Genomic DNA, 16,213 nt, shown 5'->3' on the forward strand with positions numbered 1-16,213 from the left:
TATAAATGATCCCAAACTGCATAATATCTGGTTCTGCAATTCTGGCAACTTGGTTCATCTGTGGCCTTTAAAAACTCTTTGCCTTTGTCCCTCAACATGGGCGGGAGGTATGGACTTTGGATCTGTAACTGAGCTGCAGTCTGTGACTCCCTCTTTCCCTACCAATAGGCCCTATGGGGTATAAAATCCCAAACCACAGGCTGACAAATCAGTCTTGTCACTCATCAGTACTCAACACCAAAAAGTAGAGCTTCAAATAACTTATGATGGGGGATACCAAGCTCTGCTTGGTTCTTTTTAGCTGTCTTGCTTTAGCTTGTAAGTACCATACACAGCACATATCTTCTGATTTGGATTTATTGAGGGATTTTACATTGTAACTTTCAATTGCAATAATCAGTTTGTGTGGTGTAGTAAATCTTCTCACACATCACAATGGTCTTTGATTGTGCTCGCCTTCTTTATTGCAGATGCCCTAGACATCCCTGAAGGTCAACCAGCATGCTTGTGTAAGTTGTAAACAACATTCTATTTAGCTTTACAATCCAATGTATTGCAACTTTCACATTAAAAAAAAAACATATATGCAATGTAGTGAACACATCTAATGTAAACAGAATAAAAGTACTCAGGTACATTCCGATGTTAGGTGAATTATTTTCAAAAGCTAAATACAGTTATTGTTGATAATTTACCTTAGTGGCAAAAAGGTACAAGACACTACACAAGTATGAATACCAGTATGAAGCTGAGTCCCTGAATGCCATTACTGGTGCTACTCAGCTTAGAAATGGACCTAAAATATCTTGCAAGGTAATTATTTGATATACTATTCATCTAACAAAGTGTTTGTACTGACATAGCATTGAACAGGCTCAAATCTATAACTCTCCTTAAAGGTTGAGATTGAAGTTCCTCAGAGCTGCAGTTACATCCTTCGCACAACAGGCTGTAGCCTAAGTGAGGTGGTTGATACGGATGCAGAGGGCAACCCTGTGTTCGGATCTGCAGCTGGCTCTGATGCCTTTGTAGCTGCTATGGAAAAGTATGTACAATGTTTATGTCATTTATGCTCAAACCCAATCCCGTCCTATTATATTAGTAATATTCTGAATGTCTACTGTTTACTTCAGATATCCTCTGAAGGTTGTAGTTGAGGGAGTGTATGAAGTGAAACTGTACCCTGAGGAGGATGAGCCCATGACCATCCTGAATATTAAGAGGGGTATTGTCTCTGCCCTTGCTGTGCCCCTGCTGGAGGAAGACAAGAACAAGAGACTGGTATGTGAAAACAGTTTTTATAAAACATGATTCACAATTTCTTAACTATACATACATTATTGAAAACTGACCTTCTGACCAGATTTTATGATCATCCTTCAGCCCACCGTCCACGGCATGTGCAAAACCATCTACTCTGTCAATGCAAGGGAGGACATAGCCACTGACATTACCCTCACTAGGGACCTGTCAAGATGTGACAACTTCATCCCCCAGAGGGACCACACCAGCCCCTTGGCCCTCATCTCTGGCATGGTGAGACTTTGGCTTTTGTCACCACTGTGAAATACAATTACACCCCTTCAAAATAATTCACAACAAAACACATTTCCTCCTACAGCACTACCCTCTTTCCCAGCTGATCAGGAGCTCTCAGACCTGCAACTACAAGTTTGATAATGAGAACAGGCACATGACCTCTGGTGCCTGCACTGAAAACCACATCTTGGTGCCTTTTTCTCACAAGTGAGCTTCATCAAACCCCATGTTCCATCATATGCATGAAAAATTAGTGATATCCAGCACTCTTTACAATCTTATATATTCCCATAGGGGACAATATGGAGTTACCAACGTTGGCAAGCAGTCTTTGACCCTGCTGGAGGTTTCAGCCTACAATGAGAGAGTCTTTGAGAACAGTATGAGTCTTCTTAGTTTATATTGGGAACTGATTGACAGCCATTTAAAATAGCATAATAAATGTTCTTTTAACTGGGGCAATTTATCAGCACAATCTTTCTTTATCTACAGATGAGGCTAATGTCAAGGGTCTGGCCATGGAGGCTGATGAAGATAAGAGCGTTGTTCAGAACAAGGATGCAGCACTGGCCGTCCTGAGAGAACTGGCAACTTTATCTCAGTCCAACAACAGAGAGAATAGAGCCTACCTCTTCCAGAAGCTTGTGAGCATGGTCCGTGGAATGAAGCAAGAGACCCTGAGCCCCGCTGTTCCAGAGGCCCTAGAAATTTCCGGTCCCCTGACATACCAGGTTCTAGCCCAGTGCGGCACACCAGAATGTAGCAGTGCCCTCATGCAAATCCTCAGGACCTTTGCTTCCTCAGATGTCGAGGTTGATGCTGCTGTGTTCACCATGGGCCTGTTACCTAACCCATCTGCCCTACTGGTCAATGACATGCTGGCTATGGCTCAGTACAAGCAGAGCAAGCCCATCATGTATGCACTGAGCAATGCTGTCAAGAGGTGAGAGAATGCTTACTTAGAAATCTGACCCAAGGTAGAATGATAACATTTTTCATGTAATATATTTTCTCTATTATCCATACAAGGTTCTACAAGGCTGAAGGAAAGTTGACCCCTGAGATCCATGCTGTTGCTGAGTTTATGGCTGCCCAGATGGGGGACTGCTCTGGAGACCAGGAACATATTTTCATGACCCTTAGGGTGAGAAGTTCATAAAACAAAATACGTTATGTTTTTATTCCTCCTGACACAAGGTAAAAATCAAATATGCTTCTGTTTCCAGGTTATTGGTAACATGGCCGCTGCCATGGGAGCTGCCAGTCCTGCCCTGAAGACCGCTGTGATCCAGTGCATGAACCAGCCCGCTGCCACCCTGGAGGTCCAACAAGCAGCCATCCAGGCCTACAGACAGACCCCTGTTCCTGAGGAGGCAAGCCAAACTAGGAACCATTCTTCAGTATAAACAAAATCCAGTACCACAATGAGGAATTAATATGATTTGCTTCCCTACTAAAACTAAGTTGTCTTTCTTGTCACAGGGAAGAGAAATACTCATGCAGCTCCTTTTGGACTGTGCTAGCCCTCTGCAGAAACGTGTTGCTGCCTATCTGGTGTTGATGAAAGATCCTCAGCCAAGTGAACTGACTCAGTTGGCCACTGCTTTGCCTATTGAGGAAAACCAGCAGGCTAAAAGCTTTGTCATCTCCCATCTGACCAACATATTGGCCTCCACTGAGCCTGGGACCCAGGGGTATGTAAAATTTTTCAATTAAACTACAGTCACGTTCTCAACTACAGTTTTCTTCCTCCATGATAATTTCGACCGCTCAATTATGTTTTCTCCAGGTTAAGACAGAAGATCCTTGATGCTCTTCAAGGCAATGAGGTTGGAACAATCATGGACTCTACCCGGTTCTCCCGCAACTACAGGATTGGATCTGTAGAAAGCAACATGATATTTGATGGCACCAGCTACTTCCCAAGGGAACTTATGCTTGAAATGACACTGAAAGCCTTTGGCTATGACATTGACATGATGGAGGTATGATGTATAATAATTTATGTAATTTGCTAAATGTGGGACTTCTGGTTCATTGGGTTTGGCATTACTTTAATAATAACTTTTGAAAAGGTTGGCGTTGAAGGCAAAGGACTGGAGCCAACTCTTGAGACCCTCTTCGGCGAGAATGGTTTTTTCCCTGACACAACTCTGAAGACTATTTACTTTGTTTCTGACAAGATGCCCTATGAGATCAGTAAAGTTCTAAAGAATATGTTGCCAACTCTGACGGCTGATAGAAAGAAGAGACAGGTATCATATTTATGAAGCAATTCTGTTCATTATTAACTGTCAACTGACCTAATTGGCATTTACATAAACCAGATTATAGCCTTTTCTACAACATCCTTTCTTTCAGGCCTCTCAGAACCTAATCAGGGAAATCAGCCGCAACCTCAACAAACTGGTGAGGGATCTGAAGGCTCAGGAATCTCCTGAGGCTATGGTTTACCTGAGACTAATGGGAAATGAGCTGGGGTACTTCAAGACCAAAAACATGGAAGAAATGGCCTACTCTGCAGCTATGATTATTGACAACATGATGAAGATATTCCCCACTGATGTTTGTATACAGAACATTTATTTTTTTATAAATACTGAAGATTAATTGTACTAGAATAAAATATGTTTTAAATCCAATCTGCTTGTAGCTGATCAAAGGACTGATAACCAATGAGGACAATGAGGTCTTTGCCCATTACATCTTCATGGACAATGAATTCTTCTTGCCAACTGCAATTGGTGTACCTCTGAAGATAGCCCTTTCTGGGACCTTCACCCCTGGTATCAAGGGAGGTATTGCACAAAGTGCTGCTAACATGGTAGGTTTGTATGCATTGACAACATCCTTTGAGAAACATTTATGAAACTATCGGCAAGATGTTTGTGTCATTGTACATGCTTTGTTCCCTCAGGCTGAGTTCTCCTTCATGCCCTCTGCTGGAGTTGAGTTTGTGACCCAGGTTGGCTCTCATATCCCTGAGTATGTCCTGTCTGGCCTCGAGATGCACACCAACCTGTACCATGAGAGTGGACTCAGAGCTAAGATTGCTGTTTCTAAGAGTGAAGTCAAACTGACCATCCCTGCTCTCCAGAGGCCTGCCAAGCTTATCAGCATCACGTTAGTGTCAAACTACAAAATGTCATAATGGTGATAATCATAACAAACCAATGACAGCACAAACTCATAATAATTTTTCTACTCCACTTACAGTAACTCCTTGGTAGCTGTGACCTCTGCCGACATCAAAAATATCCCCCCTATCACAGAGGATAGTGTTGATGTTTTTAAATGCACCTCTGCCTTTACTGGAATGAAGTACTGCACTGTCCTGCAGTATACTGATGCTAGCTCTCATGATACTGCCCCCTACTTCCCCCTCACCGGTGACAGCAAGTAAGTGAAATAAAAACCCTTGACATGTATTTACTCACATAAAATATGTTTTGTTGTTGTTCTAATTATAATAATTCATTATTTTAAGACTTGCTGTAGAGCTACACCCAACAGGCGATGTGTCTGAATACTCTGCCACCGTAACCTATGAATTGCTTATGGAAGGAGAAGACGGTAACCAGAAGGTTGACACTGTAAAGATGGTGCTCAAAGCAGAAGGTATACTTTAACTTAAAAACTCATGTTTCAAAATTGTAGACTAAAGTATTGACAATAATATACAATCAGTCTCTTTTCTTTTGACATTGTGTTTTTGGTGACTGAAAACAGGTGCTGAGCCCACTGAGGCCACAGCAACTGTGAAGTACAACAGGAGGAAACATGTCATCACCACTGACATCCAGATCCCTGACTATGACTTGGAAGTTGGACTAAGACTGGGTGTTGTCGATGAAAACACAAAGGGCAAAGGAACACACTCTATCTCCATTGATCTCATCAATAAGAACATCCCTCAGTTGTCTCTGGTTAGCCGTGCCAAGTAAGATGACATTGCAGTACCACATGTGTTCAATTCTGTGAATCAACCTTTGATTTGTCATCACCCTAAATACACAAGCTCATAGGGGTGTAACAATATATTGTGGAATGATATATCGCAATACAAAAATGTAACAATATGTATCGTAGAGTTATGGCAATATTTTTACAATATGACGTCCATTTGATCCTATTGGTTGAGCTACCAGCACGTGACCTACTCTGCACCTGAATGCATGCATGCATTCATTGCATTCACAGAAATCGCTTGAACTGAGTTAACTAAATTGTATGTACAACAAAGACAATTATTTAAATGTTTAATGTTTTGGGAATAAATCTGTTAATTGAATTTCGGTTTAATTTAAAATGTTGTTCAAAATATTGTGATACGTATTGTATCGTACACCCAGTATCGTGATACGTATTGTATCGTGACCGAGTGTATTGTTACACCCCTACAAGCTCATGATTTGTTTTCTCTCAGAATTGAGGCCTTGACGGACGCTATGCTGCAGGTCCAGCTGCTTGTCCCATCTCTGAAGGCTGATGCCACAGTCACAGCCCATCTGAAGCGTGATGAAGAACTAGCACTGGAGCTTGAGTGTGAAATCAAGCTCCCTGAGACAATCTCAGTGCAGAAGATCTCCCTTAAATATGGTACAATGGCATTCAATTGTTTCACTTTAATAGATCTCTATGGATAACTAGTTTACAAGTCCATATATTCTCTGCACATCTCAGTTGATATAATATATTTTTCACCTCCTAGACAACAGTAAGATTGAGGCTGAAGTTAAGTCTGACATGAACTCTGAGATCCAGAATATCCTACCTAACGTTGAGGATATCAAGAAGATTTTCAATGACGCCCTTGATCTTCAGGTGGGCCAGACTGACTTTAAGGTCCGCCACATCCTCACCAAGTCTGTGGAGGTAAAGTCTAAGTTTCAAATACCATCTTGTTTTATCAAGATCATTTCGAGATAAAAGCCTAACAGGAAATATAATTCCAGGCAACCAACATCTACTTGGAGAAATATGCTGCTGATATTCCCTACATTCAGACTCTGAGAGTAACAGAGATGCCAGAGATCACTCTGCCAGAGAAACTATTTTTTAATGCGTAAGTTATATTGGCCGACACAAAAATTCGAATTGTTCTAACAGGTGATGTATATGAGTATAATAAGTATGTATGTATTACATCTAATATATATATATATCTTTTTTCAATTTTACAGTGAGGCTAAGGCTGCTTATCATTTCAATGATGACCGCTTCACTCTCACGCTCCCCATGCCTCTTGGAGGAAAATCAACTGAAGAGCTGAACTTCCCACCTGCCCTGACCACCCCACGCCTGTCTCTGCCCCAGTTTGGCCTTGAGGTTCACTCCATGCAGATTCCCATCCCTGAACTTTTTGTTCCTGAGACAATCACTCTATCTGTGCCTCTATTTGGAAAGGCTGAGGTTTCCACCATGGTAAACAGCAATCTGTACAATTTTGAGGCTTCCGCTTCTGCTGGCAGGGATGCTGTTGAGACCCCAAGCTACTCAGCCAATATTAAAGTAGCAGGCAACTCCCCAGTGGACATCCTTTCCATCAAGATTGAAGGTACAATTTCCATATTCTTTGTACCAAACTGTATGTGGGCAGAAGGAAACTCTCCAAAACTCTAAAATCAGAAAATACTCAGTGAACATATGCACCTTTTTCTTTACATTTCATTTATAGGCTCTGGACTGATCGCCAGCACTCCTGCTGACTCCATCAAGGCCCATGTGCAGACCTCTGTGAGCCACAAGCTCATTGATGTCAGTGTCAGCATCACAGAACTTGGTACAGTGACAGACAAGATCAATGTAAAATCCAGCAGCAAAATTGAAGCAACAAGTCCCCTGGGTCTAAATGTAGTTTTGGAGCACACTGGACTGGTTGGCTTCAATATTGATGAAATCACTGCTGAGAGCAATGTGGATGGAACAGTCAAGGCAGGACCTGTCTACGGCAGTACCACCGCCACCCAGTCTTTCTCCATCTTCCCATTCAGGCCAGAGGCAAAGATTGATTCTTCGCTTAAGATCGATTCAACTGTTGTTATTGTCCAGAACACCCTTGCAGTAACCTTCAGCAATGGTGAGTTGGCTGTTGTGTCTAACACCAATGCATTTGAAGACATCCTCACTCATGCTGCCGAGTTCTCTTTCAAGGAGAACAAGCTATCCCTGAAATGTGACACAAATGCACTCATTCTTGGCATGAAGATCCACAACCAGGCTGAGGCCTCTGCTGGTGCTGGAGCAGTCACTCTAAAGATGGAAACCAATGCTGACCACACTGAGAATCGTGTGTATTCTTTAGTTACTGCCTCCCTAGATGTCAATGGTCTGGCTATGAACAGTGATGCTAATATAAAGCTGTTTGAGCATGAAGCTACACAGAAGGCCACCCTGACTATGAACAAAGAAGGCTTGGCCACAAGTGGCACTACAACCCTCCAGAGTCCCCTGATTGTTGAGAACACCTTTGCTGCTGGACTTGATTCTTCCAAGGCAACCCTTTCCATCGACACCAAGGCTGCACTGAATGATTTTAAGTTTGAAAACACCAATGCTCTGACCCTCACTCTGTCTACATTGGCCTTCACCTCAAATGCTGAAGCCATTGTCACTGAGAGAACGTCATACACTCATGATATTGCCATTGACCTGCAGCCCTACACTGTCTCAGCAAATGTTAACAACCACTTGAAGGTGCTGCATGCCAACCTGTTCAATGAGGCTCAGCTGAAGGCAGAGCTCTACAAATTAGACTTTACTGGAAGCTTGAAGGCTGCATATGGTGAGGAGGAGATAAAGCACACATATAAGATAAACTACGCTGACCTGATTGCCAATGCTAAGTGCAGTACCATTGGAAAACTCCTCGGAACCCACATGAGCCACAACACAGAGCTTGAAATTATTGGTCTTGCTGCCAGGATCCAAAATAATGCCCTCTTCAACTCCCAGCCTCTCCGCTTCGACCACACCATCCGTGCCAGTGTCATTCCTTTTGACTTCAATCTTGATGCCATCTTCAATGCCGATGGTGACCTAACCCTGTATGGCGAGCAGAGCGCTCAACTCTATGGCAAATTCCTCATTAAAGCACAGCCCCTGGCTTTTGCTAGCACCCACGAATGCAGAGCCTCAGTCACCCAGCTGCTTGACAATGGCTTCTCTTTGGAGACCACAGTTGACAACAAGGTAGACACCCTTGTGACTCCCCAAGAACAAAAAGCCACACATAGATTGAAGTCCAAAATGAATAACCATGCCCTTAACCAGGATTTGAATGCGTACAATAATGCTGAAAGGTTTGGACTGGAAGTGTCCAGTACCCTCGTCACTGACATTCTGAACACAGATTCCAGAGAAAATCAACATTTCACAGTTTCTAGCTTCCTGAAGTATGATAAGAACACAGATAGTCATATGATTCAATTGCCACCAATTGAAAATTTGGTAGCAATCCTGGAAAGCATCAAGATTACTTTTGTGAGTATGGCTGAGGCACTGCAGAATTACATCAACAATGAGGATATCCAGGCTAAGCTTGAGGCTTTGCCCCAGCATGTTAGTGACTTTATTTCCCAGCTAAACCTGGAAGGTAAGGCTGTCCATCTCAAACAGAATCTGATTGCCTTCACCCGGGCGCATGTTGTTACTATGGAAGACCTGGACGCCTATCTGATAAGCCTTAGGGTTACTACTTTCAATCTGCTCACTGACCTTGCCACTCACATCCAGGATGTCATAGATATTACAAAGTTGATGATTGTGAATGGCCCCCTGTCTGATAATGTCATTCAGAAAATCAACAAAGTGTTTAACACTATCAGTGAGGACATGAGTTTATTGATTGTTGCCGCAATTGATGCTATTGAAATAGTCATCAACAACATTGACTTCCAAAACATTGAAATTAAGGCTGACATGGAGCAGGCGCTGGGTGCATTGAAGCAATTTGTGCAGAGATTTGATGGAACCAAATGTGTTGAAGACGTAAGAAGCTACATTTTATCTATAAACTTAGAAGCTCACATTGAAAAGTATATGACTCAAATACCCACTGAGACCGTCAACAACATTTTTGAGTCTGTGAAGAAAGTAATAGATTACTTTGACATTATTGGCAAAATCACTGCTCTCCATGGAAAGTTGAGCGAGCTGATTGTTAAATTTGAAGTTGACAAAAAGGTTGATGTCATCCTAGATAATATTTTGGACATCATAAAGGAGTTAAAAATTCATGAAACAATTCAGGTGATAGCTGACAATGTAAAATCCATTGATATCCCCGCAAAGGTAACGCAGTTGTTGGATGAGGCCATTAGCTATGTGAAAGCTACCGGGATTAAGCAGATCATTGACCATATGAATGATTATCTTGATTCAGTTGTCCAGTCGATGAAGTCATTCAACTACAATGATCGTGTGGATAATGTTAACCAGATGATCAGTAGCTACACCAACTACTTAAACAAGCTTATAAAGGCACTTGAAATTCCACAGAAATGCAGAGCTGCAAGGGAGTTTGTTAACTTTGTTGTGTCATCTCTAATGACCTCCTATGAACAATTAAGGGAAATTAAAGTTGCACACTTCCCTAGAATAGTAAAGGACTTTGTAGACCTGGCCATGCTTAATCACCTGAAAGCTATGTCTAAAAGTGTGAAGCAGAAAATCTCTGAAATGGACATTAGAGCTGAGATAATTTCCTACCTGCAGTTGGTGAACAGTTTCCACATCAAGACATACATCATCATCACTGACACATTCGCCAACATCGCAAACATTGTCAAGAACATGTATGTTGATCAACCAATTATCAGTGATATCAAGCAGATTATTGATGGCATTGTCAATGCACTGAAGACAAGTGAGCTTGACTTTCCTGCACTCACCATTCCTCTCACCAACTTAGTCGTCCCCGCAATGAAGATCAGCCTTGAAAAGCTCCAAACAATAGAAATTCCAACAACTCTGGAGATCCCTGAGTTCACCATCTTAGATGTCTACACTGTGCCACACTGCACAATTACATTTGATGATATTAAGCAGAGATTAATCAAGATCCTAAATATAATTATCAACTTTGAGGTCCAGTTGAATAACGTAGAGGCTTTCTTTGGAGACTTATCAATGAACTACTTGCCTGCACTGCCCGACATGACTCTCCCGGACATCACCCTTCCAAAAATATCTCTACCAGCCCTGCCTCGTGTCCCTGTAGAGAAGTTGCTGGAGATTCCTACTCTCCAGATTCCAAAGATAAAACTGCCACCCATAAGCAGTGAGGTCTCAGTCCCATGCTTTGGCAAGCTATATGGTGCTATCAATGTCAGTTCTCCTGTCTACAGCCTGGAGACTTTCGCTCAACTTGAGAATTCAACAAACCAAGCAATAAATCCTCAGTTTACTGCATCCCTGAAATCCCAGGGGACATCTCCCAGATTTGAGGTCCTCAACTTTATATTTGACTCCTCTGCTCGTGTTGCTATCCCCAAGATGAGACGCATTATTGTGGCTGAGACTCTGAAGTTAACCCACTCAGGTCTTACATTTGATCATCAAGCATCAGCAAACCTTTATGGCCTGTCAGCTCAGACATCTGCTAGGACTAAAGTCAAGGCCACCACTGCTCCTTACACTGCTGAATTTGTTAATATAGCCTTTTTTGCCATTGAGAGTGGAATGTCTGCCTCTCTTGAAACAAGCTATAAACACCAATTTAACATACCAATGATTAGCTTTTTCAGTGAAGCTTCTTTGACCCAAAAGGCTGTTGCTAACCAGGAATCAACCACAGTAAAGTTGAATGTTGAAAATGAGGGCTCTATCAAGTTCAACGCTCATGAGGGCTCACACAAGAGCAGCCTGCAATGTACCATTAATCCCAGAACCATCAATCTGAAATTCTCTGGAGACACAGACTCCTCCTTTGGAAAAATCAGGCAATCGTTGTCTGCTGATGGTGCCACACTCAGTTACTTCAAATTTGATGCCCGTTCTGAAACAGAGGGCTCTGCTGTCAAGAGCAGCGTGGTGGTGGCATCTGGACATGCTAACATGGGAGATTTGAAGGTTGAGCTGAAAGCAACCCATGACTCTGAGCTTGTTGGTGGACTCAGTGGAATCTTCTCCAACTCTTTCAATCTTGTGATACGTCCAATTGAAGTTGTCTTTTACTTCCAGAATAAAGGAAACACCAAACTCAGTCTAAATGAGGCCCTGAATGCTAAGATTGATCTCCAGAATGATTATTCGGCCACCATCAATCCCAATGTTCAACAGATCAATACTATGGCTCTTGCCCGCTTCAATCAGTACAAATACTACTACAATTTTACCATTGATAACAACAAGAAGGAGGCTGGAATTTATGCTGCTTTGAATGGTGAGTCTGATCTTGATTTCTTGACCATTCCCATCAGCATCCCTGAAATGGATCTATTTATCTTCTACCTCCCAGCCAAAAGCAACCTAAACTTTTATGAGGACACTGGTATAAAACACATATTGAACACTAGGGAGCAGACTGTTGGTGTGGATGCCAAGATTGTGTACCAGAAGAGCCAGTTTGCCCCCCTTGTTCACATGGGACTGGTCAGAATCCCTTCTTTGGGTAACTTGATCACAGAGTTGTCATTCAAGTCTTCTATAATTAATCTGAATGCCAATGCTGGACTTTATGCTGAGGATGACATTGTCTTCCGCCTGGGTGCAACCTCTGCCTCTGTGTTTGATGCTCTGAAAGCAAAGCTTGACGGTACCACCAGCCTGACCACCAAGAGAGGGCTGAAACTGGCCACTGCTCTGTCTCTGGAGAACCCCCACATTGAGGGAACACATGACAGCTCAATCACCCTGAACACTGACAACATGGAAGCTGATCTCTCTGTGTCTACTGTTGCTAAGATTACCCTGCCCATCCTCAACCTTGAGGCCAACCAGCAGTTTGATGCAGATCTCAAGAAAAATGCAAATGCTGCATCCACGCTGAAGCTCAAAGGTGATTTCAATGTTCCCCTAATTGAAGCAGTTGGCATAGTTGAGGCAGACTACAGCCTGAAGCTGGAGGAAACCCACGGAGACTTTATCTCCATAGAGACTTCTACAAAAGGAAAACTGGAAGGCACAATCCTGGAGATCTACCCAATTGTGGCTGCTCTGGACAATGAAGCTAACATCTACACGAATGCTGATAGTCTGCGTTCCACTACCAAGGTCATTCTAAATGCTAAATTTGGAAATGGAGAGAACTCAATAATTGATATTGATGTAGATGAGAACCTGGCTGTGGAGGCTTCACAAGGCCATGTGTATGCAGTTCTGAAGTTCACTAGCAACAATATGGCTAACATGCTAACCTTCACCACTAATGGAAAGCACATAGCTCAGGCAACCATTGACCTTGCACCAACTTCCCTGTCCGCCAATTATGAGATTGACATGAGACAGCCAAGTACCTTAGGTGACATTGTTATGTATGAGAAGACTGCTGTTGCACTGACAGACACAAATCAAAAGATCAGTTACACTACTAAGATTGCCACACCTGTGTATACCACAAATCTGGCATTAGAAGCTGAGTATGAAGCCTCTGTATTGAAAGCCACCCTCAAGTCCTCGGCTACCTCTCCCATGGTATTCCTGGAATATGACATGGATGGTGAGTTCAATGTTAACAAAACTGATATCCTTTGTTATAATGACCAAATCCCTTCAAATATGTTATTTCAGTGTCTTCAAATTAATAACATATTTCCCTTAAAAGGTTCCATAACTGCTAATATTGAGAACGAGCCCCTGAGCCTGACTGGCAAGATTATACTAACACATAGTGACCTGGCCATGGACATACAGCATATACTTACACAGGCTACGAGGTAGCACTTCTTGTACAATTAAAATTTCACAGTACTGTATGTAAAGCTATTTAAACCTACTTAAAAAAAATGAATCAATATTTTTCCATCATGATAGTAAAGCTTTGTGCATTTTGTGCAATAATATGACAATAACATTGTGTGATTTACACATTTTAGGAAAAAGCGTCAAGATGAAGAAAGGTAAATAAAGAAAAAGATTTGACCAACAACTAGGGCAGTCAAACGATTAAAATATTTAATCGCGATTAATAGCATTAATGCCATAGTTAACTCGCAATTAATTACAATTCATCGCACATTTTTATCTATTCTAAATGTCCCTTGATTTCTTTTGGTCCAATTACTTTTTCTCATTTTAATGCTCTTATCAACATGGAAAAGTGGATCTGATTGCTTGGTGGAAATGTTTTTTTAATTGAAAACAACATTTCAATCGCCTGGCTTTGACGAGGGGGCGGACAATTTGCATCAGCTGTGTGCTTGGCCATCAAGTGATATTTCAGACTGGACGTGCTGCAATGATAGCTCAGTTCACAACGACAAAACACACAGATCACTTTGGTCTTGTCAATGGAAACATTTGGAAACTTTTTTAAAGTAAACTTTCCATTCAGAATCTTATTGGCATCCATTTTGGCGTCTCCCGCTCGCCATCCACTGGGTCTTCAGCTAAAGAGTAGTAGGCTAACCTATTTAGTAGTTAGCCTATTACTCTTTAGCCGGCTCGCAAGCCCAAACAAGTGTGTGCGGCCTGCCTGTTGTTTTGTTTCCGGTCTAGCTAGATCCGGTGTGGTGTTGTAGTTTTTCTAACGTCAGTAGTTGTTGCAATGGCATGTGAAAAAACCTTAAACCGTTAAATGGGTTTGCGTTAACGCCGTTAATAACGCGTTAAACTGACAGCACTACCAACAACACAACATTTGAAATGATACTCTTATAAAAAATATATCACTATGTTATCAATAGATCTGACATTTACCTTTCAGTGTTTTACGCCACTCCCTGAATGTGGACATTACCAGCCCTGCCTTTACCGATGTTAACTTCCGCTATGCTGCAAGCAGAGATGGAATCAGTGCTTCTATCTCTACTCCATCCACTGGGTTCTTGGGTCTTCAGCTCCAGGGCAGCACTCAGACTCATTTCTCATTTCATTTGGGTTCAAGACTCTACAGTCGTTATGCTGTGAGTATTGTTTCAGTTGTACATTATCATTGAAATGTTTTTAATCTGCTCTTACTGTTTTCTCTTCCAATCAACAGTCTGCCCCTGAGGATGACGTTGACATCTTGATCATAAGATCCTTTGTTAAAGATGCCGATAGGATGAACCTGCAGGTTATCTACAACACAAAGGCCCCAAATGACATGCTCCAGGGACTGAAAGAGAAAATCCCTGCCATCACATCCACCCTGGCAAGCTTTGCTGACAAGTATGAGCTCACTGGACCTATCGAAGGACTGAAAAGCTCTATTGTACAAATCACAGAAGCCTACAACAGTGCAATAAACGATAAGATTCAGCTGAGCCAGATATCTATGTTCTATAGAGATGTTGTTGTTCAGTATCAGAAAACCATACAGGTAATCTTGGATGCTGCTGTTAAATTCCTGAGAGAGACCCAATTCAAGGTGCCGGGCTCAGAGGAGATGACCACACTGCCTGAGGCATGCAACAAGCTTATCAGCAGTTTGTCTGATACAATCAATCAGGGGTTCCTGATTATGGATGCCAATCTGGGAGTATACATCAATGCTTTGATTGAAATAATAAGTAGTATAAAAATATCAACACCAACAGGCAATTTGATGACTGGAGTTGAGATCCTGGATGTGATAAAGACCAACCTGAGGATTATTTATGTCGAGACTGAATACATGGTAAACCGTCTAGAAAGCCTGCTGAAGATGGATGAAACAATTAAGGAAATCACTGAAAAGGCCATGAAATTTGTTGACACTCTTGAGTCTGACTACCCAGATTCAGTTTTGGTTTATGTCAACATTCTCCACCGTCAACTTCTCATCATTATCAAGAATGGTTTGAACAAGATCTCCACACTAAACATGGAGCATCTGAACAGTGGTATCCATTACGTCCTGAATATGGTTATGTCTGTGTTAAGCGAGTTTAACAACACAATGTCCCTCTTTCTAAAAGAGGCTTATGTAGATGCCCAAGCTGATGTGAAAGTTGATGAAGAATGGATAGAGATCAACCTGCCATTCCCCTTCAATCACTGAGTTTCCCTTACATAATAAGACCTGAGACTATTAAATACTACCTCCTGTATAATCTTGGGAGAAAAAAGTAAGTAAGTTCAAGAAATCTCTCTGCATGTATGTATTTCATTCAGGGTAACATGTCCACATTGTTAAGGAGATGTTTCTGTTTTGTGTGAAATTACTATTTGTAAAATGCAAAGTTTATTGACACCCACCTCTCTTTTATTTCAAACACAAAACATAGTATTAGGAATGATTTGGGTCAATAAAAACATACAGCTATATACCATAGCTGCAGTGTGTGATGAATCTTTTGTATCATATGGCCCGGCATCTTCCGCATTAGCTGAGGGATGCTTTGCGTTTAGGTGGTATTTGAGACTGGAAGAACTCCTACAGTAAACTAATTCCGCATAGCACAAGGTGCAAACAACCTTAGTCTTGTCGAGGTTTCAATTTGGAAGCTTCTTAAAAATACATTTTCCCTGAAGCAAACCCGGCGGCTTCATAGCTGCATCCACGTTAGCACGTCTCGTTTGATGTGGTAATTTCATACACAAGGCATACACA

The 16,213-nt window shown here is 41.9% G+C and overlaps 1 protein-coding gene across 2 annotated transcripts; it reads left to right on the forward strand.

Annotated features, from left to right (window-relative positions):
• The first annotated feature begins 226 nt into the window (after window positions 1–226).
• On the forward strand, window positions 227–15,934 carry LOC146286365 (apolipoprotein B-100-like). 2 transcript variants are annotated; one of them, XM_084699566.1, is made up of 29 exons: window positions 227–318; window positions 471–509; window positions 701–813; window positions 900–1,045; window positions 1,134–1,281; window positions 1,384–1,536; window positions 1,622–1,746; window positions 1,834–1,919; window positions 2,032–2,482; window positions 2,569–2,683; window positions 2,766–2,912; window positions 3,022–3,233; window positions 3,329–3,524; window positions 3,615–3,794; window positions 3,874–4,104; window positions 4,193–4,363; window positions 4,457–4,662; window positions 4,756–4,938; window positions 5,027–5,157; window positions 5,269–5,479; window positions 5,966–6,138; window positions 6,251–6,414; window positions 6,495–6,604; window positions 6,723–7,096; window positions 7,217–13,198; window positions 13,304–13,415; window positions 13,575–13,598; window positions 14,405–14,603; window positions 14,681–15,934. In XM_084699566.1, exons 1-29 carry the CDS (start codon window positions 264–266, stop codon window positions 15,659–15,661), a joined length of 11,418 nt encoding a protein of 3,805 aa, XP_084555692.1. In that variant the 5' UTR covers window positions 227–263; the 3' UTR covers window positions 15,662–15,934. The 2 variants fall into 2 exon arrangements, with proteins under 2 accessions (XP_084555692.1, XP_084555693.1); XM_084699567.1 differs by having other exon boundaries at window positions 3,901–4,104.
• Window positions 15,935–16,213: the final 279 nt, after the last annotated feature.

The sequence above is a fragment of the Hypomesus nipponensis genome, chromosome 6 (genome assembly GCF_054491055.1).
Source record: "Hypomesus nipponensis isolate SF chromosome 6, ASM5449105v1, whole genome shotgun sequence".
Classification (NCBI taxonomy): domain Eukaryota; kingdom Metazoa; phylum Chordata; class Actinopteri; order Osmeriformes; family Osmeridae; genus Hypomesus; species Hypomesus nipponensis.

What these genes read in the sequence shown, in the direction of transcription:
- LOC146286365 (XM_084699566.1), top strand. Translation starts at nt 264, where the DNA reads ATGATGGGGGATACCAAGCTCTGCTTGGTTCTTTTTAGCTGTCTTGCT. An exon ending in TGAAGATATTCCCCACTGAT is followed by an intron (nt 4,105 to 4,192) that starts GTTTGTATACAG and finishes ATCTGCTTGTAG; the next exon opens with CTGATCAAAGGACTGATAAC. An exon ending in GCCAAGCTTATCAGCATCAC is followed by an intron (nt 4,663 to 4,755) that starts GTTAGTGTCAAA and finishes CTCCACTTACAG; the next exon opens with TAACTCCTTGGTAGCTGTGA.